Source organism: Tamandua tetradactyla, chromosome 16 (genome assembly GCF_023851605.1).
Source record: "Tamandua tetradactyla isolate mTamTet1 chromosome 16, mTamTet1.pri, whole genome shotgun sequence".
Lineage (NCBI taxonomy): Eukaryota > Metazoa > Chordata > Mammalia > Pilosa > Myrmecophagidae > Tamandua > Tamandua tetradactyla.
Genome location: NC_135342.1, coordinates 25588938 through 25600974, shown reverse-complemented (window position 1 = coordinate 25600974; position 12037 = coordinate 25588938). Strand labels below are relative to the sequence as shown.

General features: G+C 48.0%; 1 protein-coding gene and 1 long non-coding RNA gene across 11 annotated transcripts in view; one reads left to right on the top strand and one right to left on the bottom strand.

Moving 5' to 3' along the window:
• Positions 1-12037, bottom strand: part of LOC143659250 (uncharacterized) — a 34343-nt gene that overhangs the window by 4825 nt on the left and 17481 nt on the right. The window lies entirely within an intron of this gene.
• The window catches only part of CATSPERG (catsper channel auxiliary subunit gamma), a 31710-nt gene continuing 22546 nt past the window's right edge, over positions 2874-12037 (top strand). For 4 of the 10 annotated variants that reach the window (XM_077131977.1, XM_077131975.1, XM_077131978.1 and 1 more), the window contains exons 1-7: positions 3110-3498; positions 4530-4658; positions 4748-4801; positions 9248-9392; positions 9665-9794; positions 9976-10048; positions 11038-11193. In XM_077131977.1, the coding sequence (XP_076988092.1) occupies positions 3262-3498; positions 4530-4658; positions 4748-4801; positions 9248-9392; positions 9665-9794; positions 9976-10048; positions 11038-11193 (924 nt within the window). In that variant the 5' untranslated portion in view covers positions 3110-3261. Of the gene's footprint in view, positions 3071-3109; positions 3499-3536; positions 3983-4399; positions 4659-4747; positions 4802-9247; positions 9393-9664; positions 9795-9975; positions 10049-11037; positions 11194-12037 lie in introns of those variants that run through there. The other 6 variants (XM_077131976.1, XM_077131981.1, XM_077131982.1 and 3 more) reach the window with 6 other exon arrangements.

Genomic DNA, 12037 nt, shown 5'->3' with positions numbered 1-12037 from the left:
CAACCAGACATGTCAAATTTCTGGTACAAGAAGAGGGGCATCTCTTCCCATGTGTGTCTCTTTAGAAGCAAGGAAATCTTCCGAAAACCCCCCAGCAGACTCACATGTCCATTCCTGAACCAATCATTGGCCAGAATTATAGGGTACCATGATTAGCCTGGACTCCTCAGGATACCCCTACCTCCCAGGACTGAGGCTGGAGTTTCTGTTTGGAGGCTGCTAAATACTTTAAGAAAACTGGGCTACTATTAGAATGGCAGAAGGTTGGGAGAATGGGCACCGATTAATCGGTCAAAGCCATCTAATGCACAGTTGTGAGGTTGGAACCTACATGAGGGATGCCTGGGCAGTCAGGTGGCAACAAGGACTGAAGTTCAAAGGCATATTCGTGTGCTCACAGGGAATGCCTTTTTATAATTAACATAAAGGCTCCATATGCTAAGCAGTGGCCCTGCCACCAGTGTCCAGATAGCAGAAAGACGAGCTTACAATGGGAGACAGAAAAAGAGTGCCAGAGAGGAGTAGGTAGTATTGGTAAGAGAAGAGAAAATTTTAAGGAGGGAGATCTCAACATTGTCAAATCATGGTAAAAAGTCATACGAGCTTGTTTAACAGTCAAAATGTCCCCAGACTCATAAACGATTTACTATGTGCTAAATGCTGTTCTAAGCCCTTGATATAATTAACCCCCCAGAGTAATTATGACCCTGTGAGTTGGACAAATCCTCCACACTTTACAGGTAAGGGAAGGAAGCCCAGCAAAGTTATATAACTTGCCCAAGATCCCTCAGAAAGTGCAAAGCTGAGATTTGAACATGGGTTTGGTTGGTCACCTTGTCCCACAGAAGCTCAGCAACACCCCCCTGTCTTGCTCATTCTCAGTCCACAACCTTCTAGGCTCCTCACCAAGGTCACAGTCTGCCTCCTCATTGCTAAAGGCAGCATCAGGGTGGGAAGGCAGTTGCTTTTCCCTCATCCCTTACTCCAGGGAGGCACTTGTGTGATCTGGCTTCCGCTCCTAATCTCATCACTTTTCAAATTCCTCTAGAAAAAGAAACCAGGCCCTGTTCAGTTCAAGATGAAAAAAAAGTTCTTGCTAAAAAAATTCAAAAGGTACAAAAGAGTACACAAATCTTTCTCCCATACTCAGACTACATAGATTGAATTCACAGGTCTCCTTTCAGTCATGTTCTATACATGTGCCAGCAATAATATATGTGTGTGTGTCCTTTAACTTTTTGCACTACACAAACAGTACCAAGTATGGTGAAGTGGTTACAGTTATAGACTAGAGGCAAAGTCCTTGGGTATAAATCTGAATTCTGTCACTCCCAAGCAATGTGGCTCTGGATAAGTCAGTTCATTTTCCTGTGCCTCAGTTTGCTACTCTGTGAAACGGGATAACAGTACTTACCTCTTGGGCTTGAGAACTAAACAACTTAATATCTATAAAGCCCTTAGAACAGTGCTAAGAACTTAATAAAATGTTACCCAGTTATTATTCTCATTCCCGCACTTTTTTACACTATATATATAACTATATATGTGTTATATTATTTAAATTATATTATTCTTTCTGCACCTTGCTTTTTTTCACCAACAACATTTTGGAGACCATTCCAGAGACAGGCCTCAAATCGTTTTTTATACCTGCAATGCCCCCGCTCCCACCAGGATACATGTGCCATTGTTTATTTCAGCATTCCCTGTTGATGGATGAGTGGATAGTTTCCAGTCTCTTGCTGGTATAAACAATGCCTCAGTGGACACCTTTGTACATCACCATCTAACAAAGTCACCTCTCCTTGGAGGGGCTGTATTCCCTGAGACTGGGGTGCCAGGATGAGACCCCAGTCACTCGGACTTTATTTGGTGAGGTAGAAGCTGCTGCTGAGTTTCTTCTCTCTGATCAAGTCACTTCTCCCTGGCATGACAGGGTGGGTTGGGGATGGGGAAGATAAACAGTAATCAGCTGTTGGCTTACCTGGAGCATTTATTGTATGTTGGGTGGGGTTGAGCACAACAGTGACTGACAGCCCTGGGCCCCACCCTCACAGAGCTTGCCATTCCTGGGAAGGAAAGACAAGTTCACTGAGTTACAGCCTGGAGTGGTCAAGGATGGGATGGGGGCTGGACATAAAACACAGATAAGACCTGAAGGAAGAAAAGTGGTCAGCCTGGTGACAAAGTACGTAATAGCATTCCAGAGGATACAGGTCTGAAGAACAGAGAGGACACAGCTGGTCAAGGATATTCGAGTCTGCTCAGTGGGTCCACATTGTAGACTAAAGGGATCTATGGGGAGAAGGGATGATAGGGATGAGATTATGCAGGTATCTGGAAACTTTCCCAAGATCCTGAGGAGTCGTGGAAGGTTTTAGAGTAGAAGTTTTCAAGATGTGAACCCCAGATCTACTGACTACAAAGTTCTATGGATGGAGTCCAAGAACATGTTTTAACAAGTCTGATGATTCTAATGCATGCTAAAACTTGAAAAAAACTATTTTAGAGTAAAGTAAAAAACCCACCGCGTTTAAATGTCAGGAGCCAGAATACAAACGAATATTATTTGTTTACTATGTTTGCTCTCCATGTGTTATCTTATTGCCTTATCCCCACAATTTATTAGACGGGTCCTTTTTCCACTTTTGCAGAGGAGTGTTAAAACGCAGACAGATTAATTCGCTCCCAAGAGGTTCTAGAGGTAGGATGCCAGCTTTTGATATAAAAGCCTGATTGGGCAGAAGGAGGAGTAGGGGCGGGGCTTGCTGCCTGAACAACCAATAAGAGCTCCTTGGCCTTCAAGACTCTGTCTCTAGCACCCTCTGCCGGCCAGGCCAGGCACTCCTGAATGTTTAAGTCCTCGGGTCCCAAGTCCTTGACATCTGTGGGGGAGGTGTTACCATGGAGACAAGTGCGTGACGCAGGCGTGCCTCGGGCAGGGTGGAAGTCGGCTGTGGAAGGGCGGGCGCCCATTTTGAGACCTGGCAGGAAGGGCGGGACTGGAGCGGCCAAGTGACGGTTGACCGGTTTTAACCAAGTGACTCGTACCGCCGGGCGGGGAGAAGAGGCAGGTGCCTAGGGCCATCCCGGGGGGCGGGGGCGGGGGCGGGGTTGAGAGGGGCAGGGGGAGGAAGATAGGGGCAGAGCAGAAAAGGGGGAAAAAACTGGAGAAGGGAGGAGAAAGGGCGCAGGGAGAAACCGCAATGTGTACGGGCAGGGCTAGAAGAGGCGGGGCGTAGGACAGGCAGGGCCAAGGGCATGGAAAGGCGGGAAGAGGAAAGGGGGCGGGGCGAGAAGGGATCGTCGTTCCACTGGAAGGTGAGGATCGAAAAGGTGCCGACCGAGAAGTCAGCGCCCGCGCAGAGCGAGGAGACGGTGCGAGGCGAGGAGACAGCGAAAGGCGAACAGAGGTCTCACGGGGAGAAGGCTGGTGGCGCGGAAAGATCCGGAGGCGAGGAGAGGGTCCATGGCCAGAAGGGTCAGGGCGAGGAGAAGGTACTGGGTCAGAGAAAGGGGCGGGGCGAGGGGCAGGCTCGAGAAGAACAGCCGGCCGAGGACGAGGGGAAAAGGCGAGTCGGAAAGGGGCGGGTCGAGGAGCAGGGGCGGGTCGAGAAACGGGGGCAGGTCGAGAAACAGGGGCGGGTCGAGAAACAGGAAAAGGGCAAGGAGTCTAAGCAGAGTGAGGAACAAGCCCCAGGAGAGAGACAGGGGCGGGGACAAGAGAAGGGGCGGGCCGAAGAGGCCTGGTAAGAGGACCACGGGAGGGGCGGGGCCAGGGGCGGGACCCGTCAGCGCCGGGGGGAGTCAGGAGAAAGCTACCAGACAAGAAGGGGAGGGGCGACGAGAAGTGGGAGGGCGGGCCAAGAAGCAGGGGCGGAGCCAGAGGCCGGTTTAGGACCGTGGCCAAAAGGAGGAGCAGGAGTGGAGAAAAGAGGAGGGGCGCGCCCACAACAAGAAACAGAGACGCAGAGAAGAGCAGGTGCGGGGAGAAAGGCAGGGGCGGAGCAAAGAGCAGGGGCGAAACAAGGTTCAGGGGCGAGGCTAGGAGACAGGCGGATTCGAAAAGCAGGAGCTGGGGCGTGGCCAGGAGTCTCAGTCGGGGCGGGGCTCGGAGTAGCAGTAGGGGTGGGATCCGGAATAGAAACAGGTGCCAGACCCAGGGCAAGTGGGAGGCCTGGAGCAGGGGCGGGGCCAGGAGCAAGAGCAAGGGCGGGGCCAGGAGCAGGGGTGGAGCCAGGAGCCGAAGCAGGGGCGGAACTAGGAGCAAGAGTAGGGGCGGGGCCAGGAGCCGTTGCAGGGGCGGGGAGAAGCTCAGAGGCGAGGCGTGGCCTCGGAAGGCGGCTCCACCGCGCGGTCTTGCGCTCTGTCGTTGACCTCGGCGTTCTCCGGGTTCTAGCCGCGTTGGGTCCTGCCCCGCGATGTCTCCTGTGGGCCCTCACGTCGCGCGGGCGCTGCAGGCACTGCTGGCGCTGGTATTGGCGCCGTGGAGACTATGGGCTGTCGAGGATGAGGAATGCATCTGGCAGGTTTTCCTGAACAAGTTCGAGACGGTAGGCAAGAGCGGCGCCAGCGACCGCTTCTTCAGGCAAGAGCCCCTGGACGCAGTGGAGAGAGTGTTCCGCATGCTGGTGGACGCGCCCATCGACCCGGACGAGGTGAGGGGCCTCCGGTTAAGCGAACAGGACCCCGGGTCCGGTACCCGAGCGCCCGCGGCTCTGGACATTCGCCCAACCTCTCCCTACAGAAATACCTGGGCTTTCCTTATTACCTGAAGATCAACTACTCTTGCGAAGGAGAGGTGAGTGGGCGTAGCTGTGGTTGCCGCCGTTGCGCCATCTCTACTGTTTTAAATAGTGGTGGCACCATTCGACCCCGTACGGGTTGTGACGATTCAAGATCATTTATATACAGTTCACATTTCACCAGGCATACAGTGGATGCTCAAGTAAGCCTCCTTTTTTTTTTTTTTTGCAAAATTTTAAAAAATTGAGATACAATTCATATGCCATAAAATTCACCATTTAAAAGTGTATAGCTCATTGTTTTTTAGCATATTCACAAAGGTGCACAGCCATCACCAGTAATTCCAGAATATTTTCCTCACCGTCAAAAGAAACCCCGAGACTTGAAAGCAGGGACTCAGATACTTATTATGCAAATTATCCATAGCAGCGTTCACAATAACCAAAAGTTGGAAACCCATTCATCAATAGATGAATGGATACAACAGAATATTATTCAGCCATAAAAACGAATAAAATCCTGATAATGCTACAACAAGGATGAACCTTGAAAACATATGCTAAGTGAAATCGACAAAATGACAAATATTGTATGATTCCACTTATATGAAATATATAGAATAAGCAAATTCATATAGACAGAAAGTAGATTAGAGTTTACCAGGAGCAGGGGTGGGTGGGGAAAGCAAATTGGGAATTATTGCTTATTGGGTACAGTTTCTGTTTTGAGAAAAAGTTTGGTAATGGCTGATGGTAATGGTAGCACAGCATCATAAATGTTACTAATGCCACTGAATTGTGTACTTAAAAATGGTTAAAATGGCAAATTTGATGGTGTATATATTTTATCACAATAAAATAAATCCTGTGTCTGTTTCCAGTCACTACCCATTCCTTTCTGCCCCCCAGCCCCCTGGAAATCACTGATCTATTTCTGTCTCTATGGAATTGCCTATTCTGGACATGCCATGTAAGTGGAAACATGCAATATGTGCCTTTTGTGTCTGACTTCTTTTACTTAGCATAATGTTTTCAAGGTTCATCCTTGTGGCAGCAAGTATCAGCGCTTTATTCCTTTTTATGGCTGTATAATATTCTATTGATGGCAGTACCACATTTTGTTTATCAGTTTGTCAAATGATGCATATTGGGTTGTTTGTGCTTTTTGGCTATTGTGAATTACGATTCTATGAATGTTCCCACAGAAATCTTTGTATGAGCATGTGTTTTCAATTCTCTTGGACATACACACACACTGCGAATGGAATTGCTGAGTCCTGTGGGAGCTCTGTTTAACTTTTTGAGGAACTGCTAAACTGTTTTCTAAACACCTTTTTACATCCCCACCAGCTGCATATTAGGGTTCAATTTCCTCCACATCCTTGTCAACATTTGTCATTATATGTCATTTTGATCATAGCCATTTTAGTGTGTGTGAAGTGGTACCTCACTGTGGTTTTGTTTTCCATTTCTCTTTTGGGGAATAATGTTGAGCATTTTTTTATGTGCTTATTAGCCATTTATAGATCTTTTTTGTAGAAATCTATTCAAATTATTTACCCATTTTAAAATCTGGTTTTATGCCTTTTCGTTATAGAATTGTAGCTGTTCTTTATATGTTTTGGATACTAGTCCCTTATGAGGGATGATTTGTAAATATCTTGTCCCATTCTGTGGGTTATTTTTTCACATTCTTTTTTTTTTTTTCTTTTCACATTCTTTATGGTGTCCTTTGAAGCACAAAATTTTTCTTTTTGTTGAAATATAATTCTCCTGCTGTAAAATAGCACAGAAGTCACCAATTTTGATGAAGCCCAGAGTTTTCATTTTTTCTTTTGTTGCTTGTGCTTGTTAAAAATCAGTTGACCCCAAATGTAAGGGTCTGTTTCTGGACTACTACTGTAAAATAGCATAGAAGTCACCAATTTTGATGAAGCCCAACATTTTCATTTTTTCCTTTGTTGCTTGTGCTTGTTAAAAATCAGTTGACTACAGGGCAGGCCACAGTGGCTCAGCAGGCAGAATCTCGCCTGCCATGCTGGAGACCCAGGTTTGATTCCCGGTGCCTGCCCATGCAAAAAAAAAAAAAAAGAGAGAGAGAAAGAAAAATCAGTTGACCCCAAATATAAGGGTCTGTTTCTGGACTCAATCCTATTCCATTCTTCTTTAGTCTATCCATTTGCTGGTGCCGCACTGTCTTGATTACTGTAGCTTTGTTATAAATTTTGAAATTGGTAAGTGAGTCCTTTAATTTTGTTCTTCTTTTGCAAGATTGTTTTGGCACAAATAAGCTTTTCAAGAGACAGTAGAGCATTGTGGTCTAGAACTCTGGAGTTCTGGAGCCTGCAGACCTGGGTGTAGGTCTGCTACTGACTAACATTTGCTTGGAAGAAGTACAACATGATAATCCTTTGGACTCTGGAGCCAGCCTGCTTGAGTTCAAGTCCCAGTTCTGCCACATAATAGCTGTATGATCTTGGGCAAATTAGTTAATCTCTCTATGCCATAGTTTCCTCACCTTTAACAAGGGTATGATAATTATACGTACTTCAGAGGGTTGTTATGGGATTAAATGACTAAGTGAGGATTAGATAATTAAATATGTGTGTTGAGTGCCCAGTTCATAGTAAGAGCTCGGTGATTGTTAGTTACCACTTAGTAGAGTGTGACCCTGGGCAAAGGGCCTTCTTTCCTTGTCTGCAAAAGTGTGGTAAAATAACATATATACAAAAAAACAATAAATTTCAAAGCACATAGCAACAATTAATTGTAGAACAGATTTCAGAATTTGATATGGGTTATGATTTCACAGTTCTAGGTTTTTACTTTTAGCTGTTCTAAGATACTGGAGACTAAAAGAATTATCAGTATAATAATTCATCACTCATACTCATTTGTTAAACCCTACCTTCTCTGTATAACTCCACTATCACCTTTGATCTTTCTTCCACTCTTTAGGGATATTTGGGGTGTGTCCGATCTAAAGGTTGTAAGGGGTTATCAATAATGTGGGATAGAGGGATGAAACTAGTTGTTCTGGAGAGGCTGCCACTCTGCATTTAAGGATTTATCTGATCCAGGGACACACCTGAATGTTGTAGGTTTCCTAAAAGTTACTCTAGTGCACAGAACCTTTGTAGAATCTTCTATAAAACCCTAGATGTTTTTTTAGGAATGGTTTTGATTGGGGTTTGGCAAACTATGATAAGTAGCAATGTCCAGAGTAGCCTCTCAACTCCATTTGAACTCTCTAGGCCACTGATACCTTATTTGTTACACTTCTTTTCCACCTTCTGGTCAGGATGGCATTGTTGTTCCCACTGTGCCTGGGCCAGGCTCATCTCTGGGAGTCATCTCCCATGCCTCCAGGGACACTCTCACCCCTGGATGTCATGTCCCCATGGGGGGAGGGCAGTAATTTCACTTGCAGAGTTGGGCTTAGAGAGAGGGGGACCACATCTGAGCAACAAAAGGGTTAGAGGCAGATTTTAGGGCCTTGTGGTCTATGGTGAAGACTTGGGTTTCCCCCTGAGTGAGAAGGTCTGAGCAGAGGGCGTGATCTGACTCAGGTGTTCACAGGCTCCCTCCTGCCATGTTGGAGGACAGAGGCCGGAGCAGAGAAACAATGAGGAGGCTGCCACAATATCCAGGCAGGAGACGAGGACCAGCATGGTAGCATCCATTGTCACCCTGACAGGGAGGATGCCCTGGCCCACCAGCACCTGCTCCCCTGTGATTGGGGACCCAGAAGTAGGCTGGAGATGGGCAGGGTCCACAGGAGTGGAAGGACCTTAGTCAGGGTCTCCCTTAGGGTGAAGAGCTGTGCAAAGGAAGTCAGACCTGTTCAATTCCCAGTCCTGGCCCCATAGCCCTCCATATTCCTGAGTATTACCATTTCTTGGGGATTCCTGCAGCCTTAGCTTATGCCCTTGTAGAGCCCCTGAACACTCTTCTCCTTCCCTCCAACCTTCTCCACTCTAAGCCCCTTCTAGCCCAGCTGGGATCCAGGCATTACAGAGAGGGTGCCCTGGCTGCCCCCTCACCCTCTTCCCTGTCTAACTGTCTACTCCCTGGCACCAGGCCTAGCACCTGGCTGATCTCTATCTGATGGGGTGACTGAGAGTCTGATTTCTTCAGGGAGGGTAGAAGCCTACCTCAAGTGTAGGACTAGGAATCTCCAGATTGAGGGAATTGGCCAGGTTTATTCTCACCTTCATAGTTTTGCTCATGTCATGCTGCTGTTCCCCGCCCCCCTTGCATTCCTACATAAAAATTCTAACTGAAGACCCTGGCTTTGGACTCACCTCCTCCAGGAAGCCCTCCCTGACTCCCACTTCATCCCTTAGCCCCGCTGCCTTCTTCTAGCCTGGCCCAGCCCCCAGCCCAGCCCGGTCCTAGACTATGTACTCTTGACTGTCCCTTGGTAGTCTCTCCCCCCACCCAACCAGGGAGGACCCAGCAGCTGTATTAAGGACACACCTGTGGGACAATCTCGCCCACAGCCCTCTGAGGCCCTGGTCCGCAAGGGCCACCTGACAGGGCTAAAGCCCGTGGTGCTGGTCACCTTCCAGTCCCCAGTCAACTTCCGCCACTGGAAGATAGAGCAGTTGCAGATCCAGATGGAGGCAGCCCCCTTCCGCAGCAAAGGTGGGCCTGGGGCGTGGGGTGGGAAGGGGCATGCTGGAAGGGCCACAACCTGGCAGGGGTGTGGGGTGGGGAGTGCTAGGGGCCTCAACATGTTCCATAACTGGGAGAGGATGTGGGGAGACTCCATGGGGCCCATGACCTGGAGGAGAATCCAGAGAGGCTCTCCAGTTCTAGGGTCTAGGCTGAACCACACTGGGGCCCCTGTGGGGCCCTTGGCCTAGAATGGGTGTGGGAGAGTCCCTCCAGTGGCCTTAGTACCCCCTGCCTACTAGCAGAGTCCTGTGGCAGTGAGGAGCTTTGTGTCATGAGCTGGTACACACCCATGCCCATCAAGAACGGCAGCGTGGTCATGCATGTGGATGTCAGCAGCAATGGCTTGGGGCCTCTCATCCCCAAGCAAAGGTACCCATTCCTGTGCCCAGGACTGAGGGTAGACTCTAGGAGGGACTTCCTGACCACCAGATCCCCAGAGAAACCAGGGGGAAATGAAAGTGAGGGGAAGAGGAGGCAGGGAGCTATGAGCCATGGCAGAAGATTCTGACACTGAGACCCTCACTTGTGCCTGCCCTGCCCCCATTGCCAGGTTTCAGATGAACATCAATGGCTTCCTGAAGAGAGAGCAAGACAACACAATCCAGTTCACTGTAGGGAGTGAGGTGAGGGGCTTGTGGGAAAGGGCAGTGGGAAAGTGGAAGCCCTGGGCTGAAGACAATAGTCTGAACCCTGGGTCTGGAGCCTCGGTGACTCCCAAAGCAAGCAGAAGATCCCACTTACAGAGGGCTTAGTTTGTGCCAGGCCACAGGTGAAGTGCTTTAACCAGTGCCCAGATGGCCCTATGAGAGGAGATACTTTCCCATAGTCATTTGAAAGAAGAAAACTGAGGCCCCAGAGGGATGGAGCTGTTGGCCCACAGTCTCTGAGCACATATTCGTAGACCAGGGACTTGAAACTGTCTGCTGACTCTTGCATACATATTCTTTATCACGTGCATTAATTCATCATTCATTCTGCAGACACTTACTGAGCACACATCGTGGCTGTGTGGGGAACACAGTAGTGAACTTATTCAAATCCCTGCCTTCATAGAGTTAACCTTCTAGTGACAGAAAAAGATACCAAACCAGTAAACATGAAAATCTGGTACATTCCCATAATAGGTTGGAGAGAGTTGCATGCTCTAGAGAGAGATTGAACAGGATGTTAGGGACTGGGTCTGTGCAGGAAGATGTTTAATGGCTTATGTTTGATGATCAAAAAAGGCCTAATTGAGAAGGTTGGAGTAAAGTCTTGAAGGAGGTGAGAGAGGGAATCATGTGGATTCTGTGGGAAGAGCATTCCAGACAGAGGGAACATTGAGTGGAAAGGCCCTGGGGTGGGAATGTACCTGGTAAGTCTGAGAAGCAGTGAGGAGGCCCATGTGGCTGGGACAGAGTGAGTGAGGGAGAGAGTAGTGGAGGATGAAGTCAGGAAGGTGATGGGGCCAGGGTGAAAACTTTGGCTTTTGCCCTGAATGAGATAGACCGTGGCAGTGTGGGGTGTAGGGGTGGGAGTATTGAGCAAAAGAGGTGAGATGATAAAAACTGCACATGGTTACTTCCTGGCTGCATACCCACCTCCAGGCAGCCCCCTGCCCCTTTCCTGGCAGCTCTTTCATCTGGTATCCCAGTACTTTTTTAATGCCCCATCACGGCCTCTGTGGTACACTGTGGACCAGACACCCGTGCTCATCCTGGGTGGCATACCCAATGAGAAGTCCATCTTGCTGACTGACACCAGCTTCAAGGATTTGTCTCTTATAGAGGTGAGTGGTACAGGGCAGGCCATGGACTGGGGCCTTTCAAAGAATGCTGGGTAGGAGCCTGGGGCTGCAAGAGGGGCCCCCAAAGACACACCAGCCCCAATGACAGACAGATAGCATGGAGAAAAGACACAAGACTTTACAGCTAAACAACTGGGTTAAAACCCTGGTTCTGCCACATCCTGGTTGTGTGACCCTCAGCAAGTCACTTCACCTAGCTAGGCCTCAGATTCCTCATCTATAAAATAAGAATAATATTTCGGTCTATGTCAAGGAATCATTATGAGGATAAGATAAGTCATTCAGCCTGACACAGAGTGAGTATAGGTGAGTGATAGCTATTATTATTTAAGGGTCCACCATTTTTAATTCTGAAAACCAAAAAGCTTTGAAAACTGCATATGTGTTTGCAAGTTTGGGGCCAAAACTCATTTGTTGGAAACCTTGAGCTGAACTAACAAGAGCTGTTGGTATTCTCTGTGTATCCCATTTAGTGTCAATAATCGGATGCTCCTCTGAAGAAATATTAATGAGTTTGATTACGGGGTATTGCCCCAGACCCAAATGAGGGATTCTATAATGTATGATACATACGTGCCAAATTACCTTCTAAACTCTGGGAAATACTGAATTGAAATAGACATCTGGCCCTAAGGATTTAAATTAGGTTTCAAGTTAGGCATTGTGAACCTATATAATTATGATGATTTCCCAGTTTGGAGAGGAAGTGTCTTAAGGGACCTTAGGTTTTGATAAAGGAACACATTTGAGCTAGTGCAGCTGTAGGCAGAATTCCAGCCCAGGTTGCCTTGAGTGGAAAAGAAGATTTAATAAGTATATGAAATTA